The following is a 26,367-nucleotide window of genomic DNA, read 5'->3' on the forward strand; positions in this document are numbered from 1 at the left end:
AGAGTTGAGTTTGAGGGCTGTAGGGGGTCAGTTGGGGGAATTCAAAACTTAACCTGTACTGCGGCTTAGTAAAATAAATCATATGCTTCTGTGTAACTGTAACTGCAAGAGTTTCACATTAAAAGGTATAGTTCAGTGCAATTACATATTTAGATATTTGTTTGGTTGGCTAGGGAGTAGGGGCTAGGGGTCGATTTGGAATCTAGCATTAGTATAGAACTAGTACTCGTATACTGTGTGTGGTCTAGTAATAAGAATAAACTATAAAAGCCTACCTCCTGCTGGATACTGAGTGTCACTGCCTACAACTGGTGTACACTAGCATGGGGGAAAGCTGCAGCAAAGCTTTGCTCAAACAATTGTGTACAACTGCCATCTTGTGGTAGTAACCAATATCACTGTCAAATAAGCAAGACTGATTAAACTGGTAAAGTATCAGTGAATGACCATATACAATGTTAGGACTTTACTTATATTGTACATCCTCAGAGCAGTGAAACCTGTGAAATTGTCAGTTATACACTTACAATATGCATCATAAGAAATTGTGTAGTTTCAAGTTTTATTTGTCATTATGTACATGATACATGTGGTATACATCGTCCAACTAAATGCTTACTTGCAGGCTCTTGTCGTATTCGACAATGCAACAAGAAATAATAAACTAAATACGTTGTGTTTTAATGTCTATGTTTTATTCTTCAGGGTCAGTGACGTGAAAATGAGTGAGTAAAAAGACCAAAAAAAGCAGACAGTTTTTATAAAATGTTTTTACTTGTTTAATTGGGGGCTAATTGAAATGTATCAGATTCATAGCATGTTCTGTTATAGACATTGTCTCCTGTTCTTATCAAATAGAGATACAAACCCAGTAACACTTTAAGGATCCAATATAAATTTAAATAAACAATGTTGATACACGTAAGCAATTATTGTCGACAACAGTAGGCATCTATATATTTACTGCAATACATCTCGGCATAGAACATGTTATAGAATAGAACTGATTTTATATAGACAGTACAACATTACCTCTTCATCAGTACACAAAGCGTCATAACAAAATAAGCACCAGGATAGTCGGTTTTTCTGTACAGTTAATAAATTGCTTAAGAGTTTGATAAATATGCTTATACTGCAACCATATATATATTTTTTTATCATCGCTCATTTATTTATTTCAAAAAAGAAAAGACTCAAAGCAATGCTAATTTGAAGGGCAAAACAAGCAAAGCAACAGAACAGTCAAAAAAAACTGTCAAAACAAAGGAAAATAACAAAGTTCAAGTCATTTTGACTCTTGACAGTCTAAAAGAGTCTGGTTAGGATGATTCCTTCTTTGGAAATGCTTTTTTCCCCCCACACTGAAACCCTCAACAGCAACTTATTGAAGGAAATATCGGAATCTAAAGCAGATGATGATCACAATGGAGCAAAGTACGAACCCTTGTTTTATAATGCAGTAGTGGGACATGTACTGCATAATAGGACAGGTTATGTTTGCTATGTTCTATATTCATAGAGCTGGGCCCTTAGAAACCTCTCCATCCCATGCTTCACCCATTTGGTTTACTTTAGTGCTTCAAGGTTGATATTTACTCTTATCGGTATGCATGCAGCGAAGTTGGAAATGATCATCGTATGATAGAACATGGGAGTCAATTCTCTATTGTATTTTTGGGAATTGTAAATAACAAGGGCGATTTGTTTCATGTGAAAAAGGCAACAGAATCCAGAGGAAGAAAATTGCGCTATAACACATTACAAAAAAAGTCTCAACCACTAAATCCTCAAAGGCACACATCTAGAAACTGAGCATGTGGTGGTGAAGGGAATCTATAGTGATTTGGGTATATAGACCAATAGGTAATATGGCAGAATTTAACCCATCCAGGTCCACTCTATGGTGTCCATATTAGGATGGCTTTAATCTCAGCTGTCCTAATATGGACTCCGTAAGGTTCACACTGGTCAAGGAGGCTGTAGTTGGGAGGGTGGACGAAGGTAAAGAAGGTTCTTGCCCAGGGTGATGCCTTTGAGCCTGTCCCCATCTGGTTGTTCCTTGTACTTGTCTTCAAAATGGTGCCGCCAAAAGCTAGAGGCATATATTCCACACTAAGTACTATAGCGCATGTTGAAGACGACTAAAGGGTTCTCTAATAGCGAATAGGAGCAAAGGCATTGTTCTGGCACTTGGTCACCTAAAAGTACTTCCCATCAACTCTACCAGTTTAAATAAAGTGCAGAAACCTGTGGTACTGGCTGCATTGAAACAAAGTGATGCCCAACCTGGTTTGGGCTATTGTCTCCAAAGCCTGACTATGGTAGACAATATCGTTAGTGAAGACACCTGGTGGTCAAACCATGGAATAAATGTTATGTTATTCATACAGCAAAACCCTTACATGCGTGTACAATGAATTGGAGCAAAAATATATTTTTAAAAGAAAAAACTGAAGAAAAAAAACAACCATTACATTTCTCTAAGTTAAACAATTACTACATTATCAAAAGGCAAATAGTAGGTATATTGCAACACTCTCCGCGACACCTCTGTCAACATTATCATCCATACGTCTGTCATTTTGTGAGTCAGTCTAGGGCAAGTCTAGGCAGACTGACAGCACAGACGGAGCCTAATCTATCATCACAGGCAGGCGCACATCAACACTGAACATTTCCAAGGGGACCGACACCCAGCCAATGGCAGCACGCGGAAGGTCTATGTGGGACTCCATCATTGGACACAGGCATCTCTCTGGAACTGTAGGAGCTCATTTCAGATGGGGACAGGGGGTGATATAAGGATATAAGGGAACACCATTTGGAATATTCAGTATTATTTGTTTTGTCTGAGTGGTTCTGTTTGCTTTCATCTGAGCACCCAGTCTAGACGGTAAGAAGTCCTTAGATGGGTAAGGTAGTGTACAAAAACAATGCACCCAAATATGTTAGGGGTTATTGGAGCTTGCAATGCCTTCATTATGAATGAGAATTATTGGAGCTGGCAATGCCTTCAATTTATGTACGAAGTGCATTGTATTAACAGAAATGTTGAAAGGTTTAGAGTTCAGAGGAAAATATAGCTCTTTACTTCATGCAAATTGACAGGATACCCACATTATGTAGTTGTCATTAGCATGTCTGTCGTCATTATACGTGACATTTAATTTCAAGTACTGATATTGTTTTATTGTAATGAATAGTCATAGAATGTTACGACAGGCATAACGCCATGAAAGTGTTATGTCAAGGTTAAACAGCAGTATGGTTTAGTACGGTATGCCAATAGTGGTTCCTTTTTTTTGGTTTGTAATGTGTCACTTCCCCACCCTGCCTGCATTGTAATCAGTCAGCACTGGTTTCCCTGAAGCAAAGACTGAAATCGAACCAGGAAACCTGCCCAAGCTCCCCTCTGAGGTCATCAAACTGCATCATGAGATGTCACTAGGGGTCAGAGGTCAAATGGCCACACCCCTTAGATCAATCCTTTGGCTGCTTGCTCATGAAGGGTCAGACATTTTTATTTTAATTCAGGTATTTGTCCTAAAATGAAATTTAAACATAAGAAATAAATAAAGTGGGGCCAACGGGAAGAAAGCGCAAGGGGCGAGCAGACATCCTTGTCTGGTGTCTTAGACATACACTACATTGACCAAAAGTATGTGGACAACTGCTTTTCGAACATCTCATTCCAAAGTCATGTCCATTAATATGGAGTTGGTCCCCCTTTTGCTGCATTAACAGCCTCCACTCTTCTGGGAAGGCTTTCCACTAAATGTTGGAACATGGCTGCGGGGACTTGCTTCCATTCAGCCACAAGAGCATTAGTGAGGTCGGGCACTGATTTTGGACGATTAGGCCTGGCTCACAGTCAGCGTTACAATTCATCCCAAAGGTTTTCGATGGGGTTGAGGTGAGGGCTCTGTGCAGGCCAGTCAAGTTCTTCCACACCGATCTCAACAAACTATTTCTGTATGGAGCTCGCTTTTTGCATGGAGGCATTGGCATGCTGAAACAGGAAAATGCTTTCCCCAAACTGTTGCCACAAAGTTGGAAGCACAGAATTGTCTAGAATGTAATTGTATGCAGTAGCGTTATGATTTCCCTTCACTGGAACTAAGGGGCCTAGCCCGACTACGAAAAACAGCCCCAGACCATTATTCCTCCATCAAACTTTACAGTTGGCACTATGCATTAGAGCAGATAGCGTTGTCCTGGCATCCGCCAAACCCAGATTCACCAAATGGTTAAGCGTGATTCATCATGCCAGAGAACGTGTTTCAACTGCTCCAGAGTCCAATGAAGTCCAACACTTGGCATTGCGCATGGTGATCTTAGGCTTGTGTGCGGCTGCTCGGCCATGGAAACCCATTTAATGAAGCTCCCAAAGAACAGTTATTGTGCTGACGTTGCTTCCAGAGGCAGTTTGGAGCTCGGTAGTGAGTGTTGCAAATGAGGACAGACAATTTTTACGTACTATGCGCTTCAGCACTCGGCAGTCTCGTTCTGTGAGCTTGTGTGGCCTACCACTTCAGGGCTGAGCTGTTGTTGCTCCTAGACGTTTCCACTTCACAATAACAGCACATACAGTAAAACGGGGCAGGTCTAGCAGTGCAGAAATTTGATGAACTGACTTGTTGGAAAGGTGGCATCCTATGACAGTGCCACATTGAAAGTCACTGAGCTCTTCAGTAAGGCCATTCTACTTCCAATGTTTGCCTATAGAGATTGCATGGCTGTGTGCTCGATTTTATAGACTTGTCAGCAATAGGTGTGGCTGAAATAGCCTAATCCACTCATTTGAAAGGGTGTCCACACACGTTTGTACATATATACAGTAGCAGTCAAAAGTTTGGACACACCAACTCATTCCAGGGTTTTTCTTTATTTTTTACATTGTAGAATAATAGTGAAGACATCAAAACTATGAAATAACACATATGGAATCATGTAGGAACCAAAAAAGTGCTAAACAAATCAAAATACATTTTATATTTGAGATTCTTCAAAGTAGCCACCCCTTGCCTTGATGACAGCTTTGCACGCTCTTAGCATTCTCTCAACCAGGTTCATGTGGTATTCACCTGGAATGCATTTCAATTAACAGGTGTGCCTTGCTAAAAGTTAATTTGTGGAAATTCTTTCCTTCTTAATTCATTTGAGCCAATCAGTTGTGTTGTGACAAGGTATGGGTGGTATACAGAAAATCACCCTATTTGGTAAAAGACCAAGTCCATATTATGGCAGGAACAGCTCAAATAAGCAAAGAGAAATGACAGTCCATCATTACTTTAAGACATGACGGTCAGTCAATATAGAACATTTCAAGAACTTTGAAAGTTTCTTCAAGTGCAGTCGCAAAAACCATCAAGCGCTATGATGAAACTGGCTCTCATGAGGACCACCACAGGAAAGGAAGACCCAGATTTACCTCTGCTGCAGAAGATAGGTTCATTAGAGTTACCAGACTCAGAAATTGCAGCCCAAATAAATGCTTCACAGAGTTCAAGTAATAGACACATCTCAACATCAACTGTTCAGATGAGACTGCGTGAATCAGGCCTTCATGGTCAAATTGCTGAAAAGAAACCACTACCAAAGGACACCAATAAGAAGATACTTGCTTGGTCTGATGAGTCCAAATTTGAGATGTTTGGTTCCAATCTCTTTGTGAGACGCAGAGTGTGTGAACGGATGATCTCCGCATGTGTGGTTCCCACAGTGAAGCATGGAGGAGGTGGTGTGATGGTGCCATGCTGGTGAAACTATCAGTAATTTATTTAGAATTCAAGGCACACTTAACCAGCATGGCTACCACAGCATTCTGTAGCGATACGCCATCCTATCTGGTTTGTGCTTAGTGGGACTATCATTTGCTTTTCAATAGGTCAATGACCCAACACACCTCCAGGCTGTGTAAGGGCGATTTGACCAAGCAGGTGAGTGTTGGAGTGCTGCATCTGATGACCTGGCCTCCACAATCACCAGACCTTAACCCAATTGAGATGGTTTGGGATGAGTTGGACCGCAGAGTGAAGAAAAAACAGCCAACAAGTGCTCAGCATGTGGGAACTCCTTCAAGACTGTTGGAAAAGAATTCCAGGTGAAGCTGGTTAAGAGAATGCCAAGAGTGTGGAAAGCTATCAAGGCAAAGGGTGGCTTCTTTGAAGAATCTAAAATACACTTTTTTGGTTACTACATGATTCCATGTGTTTTGATGTCTTGACTATTATTTTACAATGTAGAAAATAGTAAACATAAAGAAAAACCCTTGACTGAGTAGATGTGTCCAGACTTTTTACTGGTCCTGTATATGTGAGCTCCAAAAGTATTGGAACTGTGACACATTTTTGTTGTTGTTTTAGCTCTGTACTCCAGCACTTTGGATTTGAAATTATACAATGACTATGAGGTTAAAGTGCAGACTGTCAGCTTTAAATATATATATATTTTTTATCCATATGGGGTGAACGCCAAAATGACACAATACATAATTTACTATTCATTTCTATTGGGCACAAAATAATCTGAAATACAACCAAAACAAAAGGAAAATGATAATTGGTAGAATCACAAGCTTGATGTAGTCATTGCGTGCTATGAATATGGTACCAAATACTTAACTTTTGACTACTTTAATACACATAAGTGAATTTGTCCCAATACTTTTGGTCCCCTAAATTGAAGGGACTACGTACAAAACATGCTGTAATTTATAAACAGTTCACTCGGTATGGATGAAATTACCCTCAAATTAAAGATGACAATCTGCACTTAAACCTCATAGTCATTATATAAATTCAAATCCAAATTGCTGGAGTACAGAGCCAAAACAACCAAAAATGTGTCACTGTACCAATTTTTGGAGCTCACTGTGTGTGTGTGCACACGTGTATGTATATAAATATATATATATATAAATATATATATATATATTATTTGTATTTTATTATTGTCACATACACATCTCTCTTCTTTGCTGTGATACCATCTTAAGTTGGGCGCCCTTGCAGTTTGAGTCTCACCTCAGAGGGAGCAGTTGCATAATATCAATATTGAAGTGAGACCAATGCTGACTGAGGGAGATTGCATCTCTCTCCTTCTTCATTAAAGTGCTAAGAGATGCCTGTTGGAGAAAAGCCCAGACGGTAGGAGGATGTGTGCAGCGTACAGTTGCCTGCTAAACGCTCAGTCATGCTCTCTATTGACAAAGCACTCGCTCTCACCTGGCCGCTTCAAAGGCCTGACATTCAGATACAAAGCTTAGAGGAAAGTGGTGAAGGTCACCACTCCAACTTCAGTTTCCTGATTAATCTTTTTCTGTTCCAAACCTACACATGGTGGAGGCTTGCATTAAAAACAAAAAATCCATGAGTTGAAATTCATTATGGGCACTAATCATGAAAATATCTGAAGGTATGTGAGACTGCGTGCTTCACGTGTTGCTTGTTGAGGTAGTTTGTCAAAATAAATGATTTGACAAATACATCTTGAGTGATAATAGGTAATTGAGGTTAATGGAGTTGTGTTGATTTTGAATTTCTAAAGGCCTAGAAAGGTGAAAGAGTTAAGCATATGGAATAGGGCCTACTAGCAGAATCCTGAATAAAAATCTGCAACTTTAACTCGTTAACGTTAACGTTTGCCTAAAATCAATAGGAGATCAATTTGAAAGTCACGCACGAAATGTTTTAAGTCAGATTTTGGCCTTACAGTACTGCTGTTTTGTGTAGTAGGCTACTGTACGCTGCAGTCCTATGAAATGGTGGTCAGATGCAGTTTCGCCTAGGTACAGATCTAGGATCAGCTTCTCTTCCCCTATCCTTACCTTAACCATTAGTAGGGAAAAAGCTAAACTGACCCAACATCAGCGTCTAGGAGCAACTTCACCCTACTTCTGGTCAGAAATCTGGGGGCTCTGCAGATAATAAACTTGAACTGGAGTTCAAAGTTGGGGGTTCAAAGGTTGAGGGCTCTGTCACTCATGATCACACATGCACGCAAAACTCCAGGTCTCTTTTTTCCTCATTCCATTTCGTTATATAAAAAAATAGTGCAATTATTTTCAACAATTATATAAATAACTCTAAAATCGTGCTTTTTAACTTTGTTTTTCCGTGTGTATATATGTTTACACACATACATTGATACATATACATACGGATGTATATGTATAGATAGCACAATGTTAAACACATTTGAGTTGGCACCCCAACAGATGACCGTTTTCACTTTTATTTCTAGAGCAGACAAAAAATAAAAAACAAAAATGTATTTTTCTCTTTAGAATCCATGTTTACAAAAATACCCCTGCCCACACTCTCCTCTCTTATGATACATATTGCAGACTTCTTTTCTTTTTCTCCAGATAAACAGTCTTGAATCTTGTGCAAACATCTCTTTAAAAAAGATCCAGAAAAAAATGAAGAGCATTTGCACACGGGAACTCCTGAACTTGTCTGTCCAAAGACCCAAAGACAGTACTAAAATCGACTGGACAAGACCCAAAGTACAGTACTAAACTCAGATGGGTCCAGATAGTACAGCAAGATAGCCATAAAGCACTACAGTGGGCAAAGTACTGTACTCAATTGACCTCAAAGGACTCTCTATTCCAGTGCTCATGTTGATACACAGACCCAGTCAACTGTCAATCATGTGTTTCCATGGATGCCAACGCTGACCACCACATAGACCCAGTCAGCTGTCAATCATGTGTTTCCATGGATGCCAACGCTGACCACCACATCGCTAAACTTACTCACCCTTTGATGTGGATTGATGAGCGACGGGGGTGTTGGCACTGTGGCTAACTGGGTCATGAGCTGAGGCTAACTAGGGCTAACATATGAGCTTCAATCTGGCAACCCGTGAGAGCCTGAATCTGGCAACCTGATACAAGGTTGCTATCAATGCACTGTACAAGCCTGTACACGGACAGTACACAAAGCCAGACGGGGTTAGGTGGCGGCTCACTAAGAGCCATCTGCATCTAAAAAAGGAAGACCTGGTCATTCTAAAAGACTCTCGGAGCAACTAAGGATAAACTACAAGGAGATAAGTGACTAGAAATGATGCAAAAGGCATACAAAAACAAAATAACCCTAAATACAAAATAAAATAAAAAATGTAACTCTTTTTTTGTTTTCGCATTTGTCAGTATAGAAAAAAAGCTGTAAGCACGGAGACAACAAAGAACAAGTAAATATTTATACAAAGTAAGTCAGGGGCGACGGTTGTCAGTTAAGACGGAGACCGGGGGGGTAAAGTTCAGAGGGGAGGCATTTCTTTTTTTTACGTCTGCCTCCCCCTGCCACCCCATGTCGACCTCCCCTCCCCTCCCCTCCCCAACCCTGCCTGACACCAACAGTTCAGCTGAAGTGCGCAGAGAAAGAAATAAACAGCCGACACCAACACTGCCGTCACACTTGCCGAGGCTTCTGCTTCTCCTTTTTGTTGCGTGCGTTCCTGCTCTCCAAGCTGCCCAGGTGGACCTGCTGGAGTATCCCGTGGAGCAGCGAGGGACCCGGGCTTCCTAACCCGCATCCGCCCCCCATGCCCCCACTGCCACTAGAAGTCTGGTGGTGGTGCCTGGGCAGGGAAGAGGGGTGGTAGTAGTGCCCTATAACCTCACTATAAGTCGGCGGCGCCCCTTCCACTCGGCTGGAGTAGGCCTGTGCGGATGTGGCTACAGTGGTAGCACTGACTCCTGCATTGAGGCTGGGCGGCGGGCACAGGGAGGTATCGAGGAGGTGGCTGTCGTAGACAGTGCGGTTGGGGGGCGCGCGCACCGACTCCCTGTTAAGCTCCAGCTGCTGCTCGGGGTCGCGAAGCTGCAGGGTGCAGGGGCCCTGGTAGGGCGGGGGCTCCTCGCCGTCCGACAGCGATATGGTGGGCGGCAGGTCAATGATGGCATGGGGCAGGTAGGGGTAGGTGGGCTGGAAGCGGGCCAGACGCTCCCTCTGCAGGTAGGAGGGGCCGCGGTCCGGGGGCCGGGGGGTGTACACCTGCTGCTGTAAGGGAGGAGTAGAAGTTAAGTTAGCACAAACATTCATTTTTGTGATTAATTTGATGAAGTTGACAACTTGTATTTGGATGCAACGCACTTAAAATAATTGAGGATAACACAAAAAAAGTTCAACAACTTATTTCCATTGTGGTCCTCTTGTTCAGAACACTCTTTTTATCCACAGTGACAAAACGAGCGTGTGAAAGTATATTGAGTGAGGGTATATTGACAGGAGGCCGAGCAACCATACAAAACAATACAGCACCATCGTTGTCATCTCTTTGCTATGAACATCCATAAACACCCAAAGCCCCTCTGCTCTTATATAGGAGGACAAATTCATAATACATTTCCGTCCATTTGGGATTAATTTTAGGTCCCTGGGTTAAGGGATGACCCCTATAGACGTAAAGTCTTAATGGCTAAACAAGATTACCCATAATCCCCCTTACCTCGCTCATTCCACTGGTGGACCCTGGGCCATCTGAGGACCACAGACTCCCATCCTGAGAGAGCGATGGCGGGGTGCAAGGAGAAAGAGAGAGAGAAGAATGTATCATGTCACTGCATACCATGTGCAAGTGGAGTACTTACCTTTCCAGCCAAAGAGCCAACCAACTTTGAGCATAGGGTGAAGGTGATGAGATCAACCCCAGAGCCAGACAGAGTAAGGTATACTTGTATAGCACCTCTTAATAGGCAGAACCCAAGGGCTAATACTGGAGTGCCTTTGTAAACTTCCTGTCCTTCTATCTGAGCCTTGTTCTCTACACCTAGATGGGCTGTGAATTGGACAAGAGCTACATGTACTGTTCAAGTGCTCTTCACACAAGCAATCCTAAACAAACACACAGCCAGACACTGACCGTGACACAGAAAGCTCTGTCATCTCTGACTCATACCCCCTCCTGCAGAGTACACAGACGTCTGCCTAGCCCAAAACACACACACACACGGCATCATTCCCCATATCTCCTAACGAATGAATCACAGGCTAGGTGATTCAGAAAGCAGCAGTGTGTGTGGGTGATTCAGAAAGCAGCAGTGCAGTCATATGGTTTTGGAATCTTCAGATCACTGCACTGGGCGATGTGTCAGACATGTGGCAGACAACCTGTCTCCTGTAAGCCTCTGACTGTCTCACAAAGAAAGAAACACCAGACATTAAAACGCTGAGTATACAAAACATTACATAGACTGACCAGGTGAAAGCTATGATCTCTTATTCACTTGTTAAATCCACTTCAATAAAGAAGGATTTTTAAGCCTTGAGACATGGATTGTGTATGTGTGCCATTCAGTGGATGAATGGGTAAGACAAAAGATTTAAGTGCCTTTGAACAGAGTATGGTAGCAGGTGCCAGGCGCACCAGTTTGTGTCAAGAACTGCAACGCTGCTGGGATTTTCACGCTCAACAGTTTCCTGAGTGTATCAACAAAGATCCAGCACACGAAGGACATCTAGCCAACTTGACACAACTGTGGGAAGTATTGGAGTCAACTAGGGCTGTCCCCGACTCAAACAAATCTTGTTCAATTGTTAAAAATGTTAAAACGTGTATTTTTCCATATACGGTGCATTCAGAAAGTATTTAGACCCCTTGACCTTTCCCACATTTTGTTATGTTACAGCCTTATTCTAAAATGGATTAAATGCCCCCCCCCCCACCTCATCAATCTACACACAATACCCCATAATGACGAAGAAAAAACAGTTTTTTTTATACACTGCTCAAAAAAATAAAGGGAACACTTAAACAACACAATGTAACTCCAAGTCAATCACACTTCTGTGAAATCAAACTGTCCACTTAGGAAGCAACACTGATTGACAATAAATTTCACATGCTGTTGTGCAAATGGAATAGACAACAGGTGGAAATTATAGGCAATTAGCAAGACACCCCCAATAAAGGAGTGGTTCTGCAGGTGGTGACCACAGACCACTTCTCAGTTCCTATGCTTCCTGGCTGATGTTTTGGTCACTTTTGAATGCTGGCGGTGCTTTCACTCTAGTGGTAGCATGAGAGTTGTCCAGTCTACAACCCACACAAGTGGCTCAGGTAGTGCAGCTCATCCAGGATGGCCATCAATGCGAGCTGTGGCAAGAAGGTTTGCTGTGTCTGTCAGCGTAGTGTCCAGAGCATGGAGGCGCTACCAGGAGACAGGCCAGTACACCAGGAGACGTGGAGGAGGCCGTAGGAGGGCAACAACCCAGCAGCAGGACCGCTACCTCCGCCTTTGTGCAAGGAGGAGCAGGAGGAGCACTGCCAAAGCCCTGCAAAATGACCTCCAGCAGGCCACAAATGTGCATGTGTCTGCTCAAACGGTCAGAAACCGACTCCATGAGGGTGGTATGAGGGCCTGACGTCCACAGGTGGGGGTTGTGCTTACAGTCCAACACCGTGCAGGACGTTTGGCATTTGCCAGAGAACACCAAGATTGGCAAATTCGCCACTGCTGTGCTCTTCACAGATGAAAGCAGGTTCACACTGAGCACATGTGACAGACGTGACAGGGTCTGGAGACGCCGTGAAGAATGTTCTGTTGCCTGCAACATCCTCCAGCATGACCGGTTTGGCGGTGGGTCAGTCATGGTGTGGGGTGGCATTTCTTTGGGGGGCCGCACAGCCCTCCATGTGCTCGCCAGAGGTAGCCTGACTGCCATTAGGTACCGCGATGAGATCCTCAGACCCCTTGTGAGACCATATGCTGGTGCGGTTGACCCTGGGTTCCTCCTAATGCACGACAATGCTAGACCTCATGTTCCCCAGACATGAATCCAATTGAGCACATCTGGGACATCATGTCTCGCTCCATCTTTAGTCCAGGTCTAGGAGGAGATCCCTCAGGAGACCATCCGCCACCTCATCAGGAGCATGCCCAGGCGTTGTAGGGATGTCATACAGGCACGTGGAGGCCACACACACTACTGAGCCTCATTTTGACTTGTTTTAAGGACATTACATCAAAGTTGGATCAGCCTGTAGTGTGGTTTTCCACTTTAATTTTGAGTGTGACTCCAAATCCAGACCTCCATGGGTTGATACATTTGATTTCCATTGATAATTTGTGTGTGATTTTGTTGTCAGCACATTCAACTATGTAAAGAAAAAAATATTTAATAAGAATATTTCATTCATTCAGATCTAGGATGTGTTATTTTAGTGTTCCCTTTATTTTTTTGAGCAGTGTACATTTTTGCAAATGTATGTGTATACATATATATATATAAATAAATAACGCTACAAACTATCATCACCGTGCCCTTAAGGAAATCACAAATATTATGGACACATGAGAAATAATGGATATTTGGAAACTAAAAAACCATGACCTAGTGAGATATACATGGAGGAGACTTAATCAAGCTAGTCGTCTTGACTACTATCTTTTCTCTTTCTCTCTTGCATTCAAATGTTTAAAAAGTATTGATAGGAGACAGAAAGCGATCGGATCATCATCTAATTGGCCTTCACAATAACTGTTACAGAATTTCCACGTGGACAGGAATATTGGAAATTTTATCAAAGTTTACTGAAGAACAATTTATAACTGAATTTTCCCAGTACAATATAGGTTCAATAAATCCCCTTATTGTTTGGGATATCTTTAAATGTATGTGCAGAGGTCATTCAATTCAAAACTGATCAATAATTTAAAAAAAAGCAGTTTCTGTCTAAAGAGCCAAGACCAACAAGGGAAATACATAAACTAATAGTACAGGTAGATCAAAATAAAAACGATACTAGAGATTCAAAATAAGTTGGAGGAAAAACAAACAGAACTGGAGGAACTTATTCAAGAACAGATGGAATATGGAGAATAATGCACCAAATTCTTCCTGAATCTCCAACACAGGAATCCTACCAAAAATAATTTGCAGAAACTCGTTATTATGATTCTCCAAATTATATTTTAAAAGAGGAAGCTAAATATTTAAAGCAGATGTTCTCTATTCTGTCTCATCCTCAACCTCTGAATGACGATTACTGTAAGGAATTATTTGCAAATACAAAAAAAAATGTAAATTAACAAAATGTACAAAAAGATCAGTGCGAAGACTAAATTACAGATGGAGAACTTTGAGGCTATAAAATCTTTTCAGTCTGGAAAAACCCCAGGGCTTGATGGCATACCGGTAGAGGTATATCAAGCCTTTTTTGATATTCTCAAAGCTTCATTGTTAGCTTGTTTTAACTACTCCTATAGAAATGGTAGTCTGTCAGGTACTCAGCAGAAAGGTCTGATTTCACTATTATTAAAACAAGACACAGATGGCAAATATAAAGATCCAGTCTATCTAAAAAACTGGAGGCCTGTTACCCTGCAATGTTGATGCAAATATACTAGTGAAATGCATAGCACTCAGAATTAAAAAAAGGTTTTTACCAGGTATTGTTCATCCTGATCAGACCGGTTTTCTACACGGACAATACATTGGAGATAATATACGACAACTACTAGAGATAAAAGAACAACATGAAACATCTAAGAAGTCAGGCCTGGTATTTATAGTGGATTTTGAAAAGGCCTTTGATAAAGAACGGAATTGATTTATTAATCACCAATGTTGGTGATTCTCTTATATAATGGGTAAAAGTAATGTATAACAACCCCAGATGTAAAATAGTAAATAACGGCTACTTCTCAGAGAGTTTTGAATTGTCAAGAGCAGTTAAACAAGGGTGTCCACTGTCACCATATCTATTCGTTTAGGCTATCGAAATGTTAGTTAACAAAATCAGATCAAATAACAACAACTCTCCTTCCATGGCCTCCAACTGCTCTTAAACGCAAGTAAAACTAAATGCATGCACTTCAACCGATCGCTGCCCACACCTGCCCACCCGTCCAGCATCACTACTCTGGACGGTTCTGACTTAGAATATGTGGACAACTACCTAGGTGTCTGGTTAGACTGTAAACTCTCCTTCCAGACTCACATTAAGCATTTCCAATCCAAAATTAAATCAAGAATCGGCTTCTATTTCGCAACAAAGCATCCTTCACTCATGCTGCCAAACATACCCTCGTAAAACTGACCATCCTACCGATCCTTGACTTCGGCGATGTCATTTAGAAAATATTATATATTATAATATTATATAGAAAAGCTTCATATTCGTCGCCAAACCCACTGGCTCCAGGTCATCTATAAGTCTTTGCTAGGTAAAGCCCCGCATTATCTCAGCTCACTGGTCACCATAGCAGCACCCACCCATAGCACGCGCTCCAGCAGGTACATTTCACTGGTCACCCCCAAAGCCAATTCCTCATTTGGCTGCCTTTCCTTCCAGTTCTCTGCTGCCAATGACTAGAACGAACTGCAAAAATCACTGAAGCTGGAGACTCATATCTCCCTCACTAGCTTTAAGCACCAGCAGTTAGAGCAGCTCACAGATCACTGCACCAGTACATAGCCCATCCAAATACCTCATCCCCATACTGTTATTTGTTTTGCTCCTTTGCACCCCAGTATCTCTACCTGCACACTTATCTTCTGCACATCTATCACTCCAGTCTTTAATTGCTATGTTGTAATTTTTTTGCCACTATGGCCTATTTATTGCCTTACCTCCCTTATCCTACCTTATTTGCACACACTGTATTTAGACTTTTTCTATTGTATTATTGACTGTATGTTTGTTTACTCCATGTGTAACTCCGTTGTTTGTGTCGCATTGCTTTGCTTTATCTTGGCCAGGTCGCAGTTGTACATGAGAACTTGTTCTCAACTAGCCTACCTGGTTAAATAAAGGTGAAATAAAAATAAATTAGACGATTAGAAATCCAAGGCTTAAAAACAAAAAGGGGTCCATGTATGCCAATGACTCAAGTGTTATATTAAGTCCGTAAGTTAGATCGCTGTAATGTCTCATTGAAGATCTAGATAACTTTTCTGGACTCTCTGGAAAAAAGAGAAAACCTAATTACGATAAGAGTACAATATTACGCATTGGATCTTTAAAAAATACAACTTTTACATTACCCTGCAGTTTACCTATAAAATGGGCTGACGGTGAAGCAGACACACTTGGTATTCATATAACAAAATATATAAATGAGCTCTTTACAATGAATTTCAATAGAAAACTTGTAAAAATAGACAAGATCCTGCAATTATGGAGAGGTAAATACCTCTATTTATGGGAAAATTGCCCTGATTAACTCCTTAGTCATATCTTAGTTTACTCACTTACCTATGGCGCTGCCTACTCCTGGTGATTCATTTTCAAATCATATGAGCAAAAAATATTACGCTTTATCTGGGATGCTAAACCAGGCAAAATAAAGTGTGCCTTATCTATATAATGAATATGAACTGAGTGGGTTGAGATTATTAAATATAAAAGCACTAAACCTCTAAAAGCTTCACTTATACAAAAGTTTTACTTGAACCCTAATTGGTATATTACTAAGAAAAGCTCATCTATTGTTTAAAAATTGCCTTTTTGTCTTTGTGCAGATTGCCACGTCTCATTTTCGATTAATTGAAAAAAAAATTTTTTTCAAAGTATCTCTCTTTTTCAAACAAGCATCGCAGAGCTGGCTACAATTCCAAATTAATTCCCTTGAAAAGATAGAACAAATATTACAACAAATATTATGGCTGACCTCAAATGTGCTGGTTGATAAAAGAACTGTGTTTATGAATGTTTGAAAAGGGTATTTTGTTTTTAAATTATATTGTAAATTGGAATGGTAGAGTTATGTCTTTCATGGAGTTATTAGAATTGTATGGGAAGGTCTGCTCAATCCAAGATTACAACCAATTGATTACATCATTACCCCAAAACTAGGCAGGTGCCAGCGGGAGGAGGTAGGGAATGCTCATCCAGAAGCGGCGCTCCTAGTGGCCGGGGACTTTAATGCAGGCAAACTTAACTCATTTCTAACAGCATGTCACATGAGCAACTAGATGAAAAAAAACTGTAGACAACCTTTACTCCACACACAGGGAAGCATACAAAGCTCTCCCTCGTCCTCCATTTGGCAAATCTGACCATAATTCTATCCTCTTGATTCCTGCTTACAAGCAAAAACTAAAGTAGGAAGTACCTGTGACTCGCTCAATTCGGAAGTGGTCAGATGACGCGGATGCTACGCTACAGGACTGTTTTGCTAGCACAGACTGGAATATGTTCCGGGATTCATCCAAAGGCATTGAGGAGTATACCACCTCAGTCATCGGCTTCATCAATAAGTGCATTGACAACGTCCCCCCCCCAGTGACCGTACCTACAAATCCCAACCAGAAGCCATGGATTACAGGCAACATCCGCATCGAGCAAAAGGCTAGAGCTGATGATTTCAAGGAGCGGGACACTAATCCGGACGCTTATAAAATATCCCGCTATGCCCTCAGACGAACCATCAAACAAGCAAAGTGTCAATATAGGATTAAGTTTGAATCCTACTACACCGGATCTGATGATAGCAAAAAGCTTGGAGCACCTTAAAATACATTTTGGGAAAAAAGGCAAACTCAGCTTCATCATTCGTTGAAACAGATGGCTAATTCATCACAAAACCAACTGATATTGCCAACTACTTCAATGATTTTTTTCACTGGCAAGATTAGCAAATTTAGGCATAACATGCCAGCAACAAATGCTGACACTACACATCCAAGTATAACTGACCAAATTATGAAAGACAAGCAGTGTAATTTTAAATTCCGTACAGTTAGTGTGGAAGAGGTGAAACATTTATTGTTGTCTATCAACAATGACAAGCTACTTGGATGGAAAATTTGGATGGAACTTGGATGGAAAATTACTAAGGATAATAGCGGATGATATTGCCACCCCTATTTGCCACATCTTCAATTTAAGCCTACTAGAAAGTGTGTGCCCTCAGGCTTAGAGGGAAGCAAAAGTCATTCCGCTACCTAAGAATAGTAAAGCCCCCTTTACTGTAAAAAAATGTGTTTGACCAGATAAAATGCTATTTTACAGTAAACAAATTGACAACAAACTTTCAGCATGCTTATAGAGAAGGACATTAACAAGCACAGCACTTACACAAATGACTAATGATTGGCTGAGAGAAATTGACGATAAAAATATTGTGGGGGCTGTTTTGTTTCAGTGCGGCCTTTGACATTATGGATCATAGTCTGCTGCTGGCAAACCTTGTGTTATGGCTTTCACCCCCTGCTATATTGTGGATAAAGAGTTACCTGTCTAACAGAACACAGAGGGTGTTCTTTAATAGAAGCCTCGCCAACATAATCCAGGTAGAATTAGTAATTCCCCAAGGCAGCTGTCTAGGCCCATTACTTTTTTCAATCTTTACTAATGAATTGCCACTGGCTTTGAGAAAAGCCAGAGTGTCTATGCGGATGACTCAACACTATACATGTCAGCTACTACAGCAACTGAAATGACTGAAACACTTAACAAAGAGTTGCAGTTAGTTTCTGAGTGGGAGGCAAGGAATAAGTTAGTCCTAAATAGTTCTAAAACTAAAAGCATTGTATTTGTGACAAATCATTCACTGAACCCTAAACCTCAACTAAATCTTGTAATACATTATGTAGAAATTGAGCAAGCTGAGGTGACTAAATTGCTTGGAGTTACCCTGGATTGTAAACTGTCATGGTCAAAACATATTGATACAACAGTAGCTAAGATGGGGAGAAGTATGTTCACAATAAGGCGCTGCTCTACCTTCTTGACAGCACTGTCAACAAGGCAGGTCCTACAGGCCCTAGTTTTGTCACACCTGGACTACTGTTCAGTCGTGTGGTCAGGTACCACAGAGGAACCCCGGATAACTACAATTGGTTTAGAACAGGGCAGCACTTAAAATGTACACAGAGATAACATTAATAATATGCATGTAAATCTCCCATGGCTTAAAGTGGAGGAGAGATTGACTTCATGACTACTTGTTTTTGTAAGAAGTGTTGACATGCTGAATGCACTGAGGTGTCTGTTTAAGCTACTAGCACACAGCTAGTACACCTATGCATACCCCCACAAGACATGCCATCAAAGGTCTCTTCACAATCCCCAAGTCAAGAACAGACTATGGGAGGCGCACAGTACTACATAGAGCCATGGCTACATGGAACTCTATTCCACATCAGGTAACTGATGCAAGCAGTACAATCTGATTTCAAAAACACCTTATGGAACAGTGGGGACTGTGAAGCAACACAAACATAGGCACAGACACATGCATACACACGTAGAGATGGATTTTGTATATATATATATATATATATATATATATACAGTGGGGAGAACAAGTATTTGATACACTGCCGATTTTGCAGGTTTTCCTACTTACAAAGCATGTAGAGGTCTGTAATTTTTATCATAGGTACACTTCAACTGTGAGAGACGGAATCTAAAACAAAAATCCAGAAAATCACATTGTATGATTTTTAAATAATTAATTTGCATTTTATTGCATGACATAAGTATTTGATCACCTACCAACCAGTAAGAATTCCGGCTCTCACAGACCTGTTAGTTTTTCTTTAAGAAGCCCTCCTGTTCTCCACTCATTACCTGTATTAACTGCACCTGTTTGAACTCGTTACCTGTATAAAAGACACCTGTCCACACACTCAATCAAACAGACTCCAACCTCTCCACAATGGCCAAGACCAGAGAGCTGTGTAAGGACATCAGGGATAAATTGTAGACCTGTACAAGGCTGGGATGGGCTACAGGACAATAGCCAAGCAGCTTGGTGAGAAGGCAACAACTGTTGGCGCAATTATTAGAAAATGGAAGAAGTTCAAGATGACGGTCAATCACCCTCGGTCTGGGGCTCCATGCAAGATCTCACCTCGTGGGGCATCAATGATCATGAGGAATGTGAGGGATCAGCCCAGAACTACACGGCAGGACCTGGTCAATGACCTGAAGAGAGCTGGGACCACAGTCTCAAAGAAAACCATTAGTAACACACTACGCCGTCATGGATTAAAATCCTGCAGCGCACGCAAGGTCCCCCTGCTCAAGCCAGCGCATGTCCAGGCCCGTCTGAAGTTTGCCAATGACCATCTGGATGATCCAGAGGAGGAATGGGAGAAGGTCATGTGGTCTGATGAGACAAAAATAGAGCTTTTTGCTCTAAACTCCACTCGCCGTGTTTGGAGGAATAGAAGGATGAGTACAACACCAAGAACACCATCCCAACCGTGAAGCATGGAGGTGGAAACATCATTCTTTGGGGATGCTTTTCTGCAAAGGGGACAGGACGACTGCACCGTATTGAGGGGAGGATGGATGGGGCCATGTATCGCGAGATCTTGACCAACAACCTCCTTCCCTCAGTAAGAGCATTGAAGATGGGTCGTGGCTGGGTCTTCCAGCATGACAACGACCCGAAACACACAGCCAGGGCAACTAAGGAGTGGCTCCGTAAGAAGCATCTCAAGGTCCTGGAGTGGCCTAGCCAGTCTCCAGACCTGAACCCAATAGAAAATCTTTGGAGGGAGCTGAAAGTCCGTATTGCCCAGCGACAGCCCCGAAACCTGAAGGATCTGGAGAAGGTCTGTATGGAGGAGTGGGCCAAAATCCCTGCTGCAGTGTGTGCAAACCTGGTCAAGAACTACAGGAAACGTATGATCTCTGTAATTGCAAACTAAGGTTTCTGTACCAAATATTCAGTTCTGCTTTTCTGATGTATCAAATACTTATGTCATGCAATAAAATGCAAATTAATTACTTAAAAATCATACAATGTGATTTTCTGGATTTTTGTTTTAGATTCCGTCTCTCACAGTTGAAGTGTACCTATGATAAAAATTACAGACCTCTACATGCTTTGTAAGTAGGAAAACCTGCAAAATTGTCAGTGTATCAAATACTTGTTCTCCCCACTGTATATATGAGGTAGGGGTGGAGTAGGGGCCTGAGGGCACACGGTCTGTGAAAGTATTGTATGTATAAACTGCCTTAATTTTGCTGGACCCAAGAAAGAGTAGCTGCTGCCTTAGAAGCAGCTAATGGGGATCCATAATAAATACAAATACCTTCGTTGGATGTGGCAGGGCTTGAACACTATTACAGACTACAAAAGGGAAACCCAGCAGCAAGCTGTCCAGTGACGTGAGCCTACCAGACGAGCTAAATGCCTTTTATGCTCGCTTAGAGGCAAGCAACACTGAAGCATGTATGAGAGCACCAGCTGTTCCGGATAACTGTGTGATCATGCTGTCCGTAGTAGATGTGAGCAAGACCTTAAACAGCTCAACATTCACAAAGACGCGGGGCCAGACGGATTACCAGAAAGTGTACTCAAAGTATGCCCGGGCCAACTAGCAAGTGTCTTCACTGACATTTACAACCTCTCCACAGCTGAGTCTGTAATACCTATGTGTTTCAAACAGATCACCATAGTCCCTGTGTCCAAGAAAGCAAAGGTAACCTGCCAAAATGATTACCGCCCTGTAGCATTCACATCGGTAGCCATGAAGCGCTTTGAAAGGCTGGTCATGGCTCACATCAACACCTTCATGGCAGAAACTCTAGACCCACTCCAATTTGCATACCGCCCCAACAGATCCATAGATGACGCAATCTCAATCGCACTTCACACTTCCCTTTCCCACCTGGACAAAAGGAACACCTATGTGAGAATGCTGTTCATTGACTTCAGCTCAGCGTTTAACACCATAGTGCCCACAAAGCTCATCATGAAGCTAAGGACCCTGGGACTAAACACCTCTCCTCAAATCCTGAACTTAGTGACGGGCTGGCCCCAGGTGGTAAGGGTAGGAAACAACACATCTTCCACGCAGATCCTCAAGGGTGCATGTGTAACAGGGTTGGTTATGTTTCCACTTGCCTCTAAAGAAATGTGTATTTGATGTTCAAGCATTCTTATTGGTTAGTTCAACTCTGATGACAATAAGGGGTGTTGTGATTGGCCCCGCTTGCAGATAGGGGGAGATCGCGAACGTCAGGTCTTCCCAGTATGAAAATGTGATGCGAGGGGTAGGTCACGTTTTGAATACTGTTTTCTATTTTCTATTTTACAATGTGTACAAATTTGCTGTACGTTACTGATTTTATACATGTGTGGTTATATGGTACCTGTTAGGGATTGAGGGGCTTTCTGGGATGTGCTTTGGCATATGATTGCTGTAAATAATTGTGTTAGCTAGCATACACCGATGTCATGGTCACATAAGCCACGGCTAACAGAGTTGTCTTCATGCTACAGATTTTGCCATCGACAGCCATCATCACTGTTAAGTCCTGCACAACTAACGTGCTGTTTCCCATTTAACCACAGGTATTTACACATGTTATATTTTGTATTGTATTTTTGTATTTTGTTCACCCAGTATGAAAATGTGATGCGAGGGATTTTGCCATCGACAGCCATCATCACTGTTAAGTCCTGCACAACTAACGTGCTGTTTCCCATTTAACCACAGCAGAAATAAATGATGCTCAACTGGGACCACTGGCCGAAGTGATTTATTATTTTAAAACACAACGCATGGAGAGTACACTATACATCTGTTACACATGCTTAGTCCCCTCCTGCACTCCCTGTTCACCCACGACTGCGTGGCCAAGCACGACTCCAACACCATCATTAAGTTCGCTGACGATACAACAGAGGTAGGCCTGATCACAGACAACGATGAGACAGCCTATAGGGAGGAGGTCAGAGACCTGGCAGTGTTGGGCCAGGACAACAACCTCTCGCTCAATGTGAGCAAGACAAAGGAGCTGATTTTGGATTAAAGGAATAGGAGCGCCGAACAGGCCCCCATTAACATCGTCAAGACTGAAGTGGAGCAGATCGAGACTTTCAAGTTCCTTGGTGTCCACATCACCAATAAACTATCATGGTCCAAACACACCAAGACAGTTGTGAAGAGGGCACGACAACATCTTTTCCCCCTCAGGAGACTGAAAATATTTGGCATGGGTCCCCAGATCCTCAAAAGGTTCTACAGCTGCACCATCGAGAGCATCCTGACCGGTTGCATCACCGCCTGGTATGGCAACTGCTCGGCATCTGACCGTAAGGCGCTACAGAGGGTAGTGTGTACGGCCCAGTATATCCCTGGGGCCAAGCTTCCTGACATCCAGGACCTATATACTAGGCGTGTCAGAGGAAGGCCCAAAAAATGGTCGAAGACTCCAGTCGCCCAAGTCATAGACTGTCCTCTCTGCTACCGCACGGCAAGCGGTACCGGAGTGCCAAGTCTAGGACCAAAAGGCTCATTAACAGCTTCTACCCCCAAGCCATAAGACTGTTGAACAACTAATCAAATGGTCAGCCGGACTATTTACATTGACCACCCCCTTTGTTTTCACACTGCTACTACTCACTGTTTATTATCTATGCATAGTCACTTTACAAATTACCTTGACTATCCTGTACCCCTGCAATGATTAGGTACCGGTACCCCCTGTATATAGCGTCGTTATTGTTTTGTACATTTGTGTTACTTTTGAATTGATTAGATTTTTTAAACTCTATTTCTTGAACTGCATTGTTGGTTAAGGGCTTGCAAGTTAGCATTTCATGGTAATACCTGTTGTATTCGGCTCATGTGACAAATAGAATTTGATTTGAACTGGTCTGTCTGCCCAATATAAAGGACCAAAACGGGCGGAGGAATAAAAAAAGCATAAATAGGAATACCAGTTTCATTTGAGGACCAGGATGTTGACAGCTGTGCCATAAGGATTGCTAAATAGTTGGGAAGAGATTTTTGATGTACCGATTCCATGGTACAGGGTGTATGAGTTGATATATGATGTTGCTATGGATGGTTACAATGTGTTTAGGGTTGATAAGAAAGGCAAAGGTGGTGGTGTTGCTATTTACACAAATAATCTTCTTTGTGTGTCTCTGTTAAAGGCTACTTCCAGTCCTAAACAATTTGAATTGTTGGCTTTAAATCTGCCGTTGTGTTCCAACTCAAGAATAACAGTTATAGGAATCTATCATCCACCTTCCGCCAAGAAGTGTGTCCTAAACAAACTCACTGATTTAATTGCCATTTTTATTACACCAGATGTGTTGATTGCTGGAGATTTTAATCTTGCATGGGGAACGCAGGATGCTGATTGTCTAAATGATTTTTGTACTAATCAAAATTTGACCCAGCTGATTACAAAGCCCACTCGTCCAAACTTAAAGGACCCTACAAAGTCAACTTTGATTGACCTCATATTTACAAATACTCCAGAGAAATATGCTGGGAGTGGGGTATTTGCTTTGGATATTAGTGACTGCTGTCCTATTGCATATGTCAGGGATATACGGATGCCTCGATCCAAACCTTGTTTGACCTTTATTTTGAAGACTTTGATTGTATTGCATCTATACCTGACCCAGAGTTGGCTCTTAAAACCACTTCTCAAATGTTTTCAATTGTATTGTAGATTAACATGCTCCCTTAAAAAAGAAATTGAATAAAAAATTGGTCTTGCCCTTGGTTCAGTCCAGAGCTATCTGAAGTCATACACAACAGAGATGCTACCTGGGCCAAAGCTAGATTCACAGACTCCCAGACCCAGACTGGCAGTCTTTTAGGCAGTTGAAACTAGAAAAAAAAGCAAAATCAGATTATTATGTTAATACACTATCTGAATGTACAGGGAACCCAGCTAAATTTTGGAAAGCTGTTAAAGGACTGAAGGGTTGTATCCCCTCTTCTCTCCTCCAATAAATTATTTTAGATTCTGGCCCTATTACTGACAAAATTGATATCATTAATGCATTTAATCGCCATTTAATCTCTGCAGGCTTTATATTTGAATGTATTTCAAAGCCAGCTCTTGAAAAGAGTAGTTTGGATGTAGATGGTGAAAATCTATTGAATGATACTGAAAATGCTAGTCAGGAGTTTTCTTTGTTAACATTATACAAACAAAATCCACAGGGGCTAATCATTTGGATCCTGGTCTGCTTAAGTGTGCAGCACTCCTAATTGCTGGCTCAGTAGCCCACATTTTCAATTTAACATCCAAAAGCTTGGAAATCCGCATATGTTCTGCCACTCCATAAGGGTGGGGATACAAATTAGAGGTCGATCGATTATGATTTTTCAACGCCGATACCGATTATTGGAGGACCAAAAAAAGCCGATACCGATTAATCGGCCGATTTTTTAAATGTATTTGTAATAATGACAATTACAACAATACTGAATGAACACTTATTTTAACTTAATACATCAACAAAATCAATTTAGCCTCAAATAAATAATGAAACATGTTCAATTTGGTTTAAATAATGCAAAAACAAAAAGTGTTGGAGAAGAAAGTAAAAGTGCTATATGTGCCATGTAAGAAAGCTAACGTTTAAGTTCCTTGCTCAGAACATGAGAACATATGAAAGCTGGTGGTTCCTTTTAACATGAGTCTTCAATATTCCCAGGTAAGAAGTTTTAGGTTGTAGTTATTATAGGAATTATAGGACTATTTCTCTCTATACGATTTGTATTTCATATACCTTTGACTATTGGATGTTCTATAGGCACTTTAGTATAGGCACTTTAGTATTTAGTATTGTTCCCCATGCAGAGCAAGGGGAACAACTACTCCAAGTCTCAGAGCTAGTGACGTTTGAAACGCTATTAGCGCGCACCCCGCTAACTAGCTAGCCATTTCACATCGGTTACACCAGCCTAATCTCGGGAGTTGATAGGCTTGAAGAGCTGCTGGCCAAACGCACAAAATTGCTGTTTGAATGAATGCTTACGAGCCTGCTGGTGCCTACCATCGCTCAGTCAGACTGCTCTATCAAATCATAGACTTAATTATAACATAATAACACACAGAAATACGAGCCTTAGGTCATTAATATGGTCGAATCCGGAAACTATCATCTCGAAAACAAAACATTTATTCTTTCAGTGAAATACGGAACCGTTCCATATTTTATCTAACGGGTGGTATCCATAAGTCTAAATATTCCTGTTACATTGCACAACCTTCAATGTTATGTCATAATTACGTAAAATTCTGGCAAATTAGTTCGCGATGAGCCAGGCGGCCCAAACTGTTGCATATACTCGTGTGCAATGAACGCAAGAGAAGTGAAACAATTTAATCTGGTTAATATTGCCTGCTAACCCGGATTTCTTTTAGCTAAATATGCAGGTTTAAAAATATATACTTCTGTGTATTGATTTTAAGAAAGGCATTGATGTTTATGGTTAGGTACAGTCATGCATCGATTGTGCTTTTTTCGCTTTTGTTAAATCATCCCCCGTTTGGCGAAGTTGTCTGTCTTTGTTAGGAAGAAATAATCTTCACACAGTTCGCAACGAGCCAGGCGGCCCAAACTGCTGCATATACCCTGACTCTGTTGCAAGAAGTGACACAAAGAAATTCATGTTAGCAGGCAATATT

The 26,367-nt window shown here is 41.5% G+C and overlaps 1 protein-coding gene across 3 annotated transcripts in view; it reads right to left on the bottom strand.

Moving 5' to 3' along the window:
• Nucleotides 1–755: 755 nt before the first annotated feature.
• The window catches only part of pmepa1 (prostate transmembrane protein, androgen induced 1), a 100,058-nt gene continuing 74,446 nt past the window's right edge, over nt 756–26,367 (bottom strand). For 2 of the 3 annotated variants that reach the window (XM_071386359.1, XM_071386377.1), the window contains exons 3-4: nt 10,465–10,518; nt 756–10,016 (exon numbers count right to left, since the gene is read on the bottom strand). In XM_071386359.1, coding sequence (XP_071242460.1) covers nt 9,426–10,016; nt 10,465–10,518 — 645 coding nt within the window. In that variant the 3' untranslated portion in view covers nt 756–9,425. The remainder of the gene's footprint in view (nt 10,017–10,464; nt 10,519–26,367) is intronic. The other variant, XM_071386368.1, reaches the window with a different exon arrangement.

Source organism: Salvelinus alpinus, chromosome 2, assembly GCF_045679555.1.
Source record: "Salvelinus alpinus chromosome 2, SLU_Salpinus.1, whole genome shotgun sequence".
NCBI lineage: Eukaryota > Metazoa > Chordata > Actinopteri > Salmoniformes > Salmonidae > Salvelinus > Salvelinus alpinus.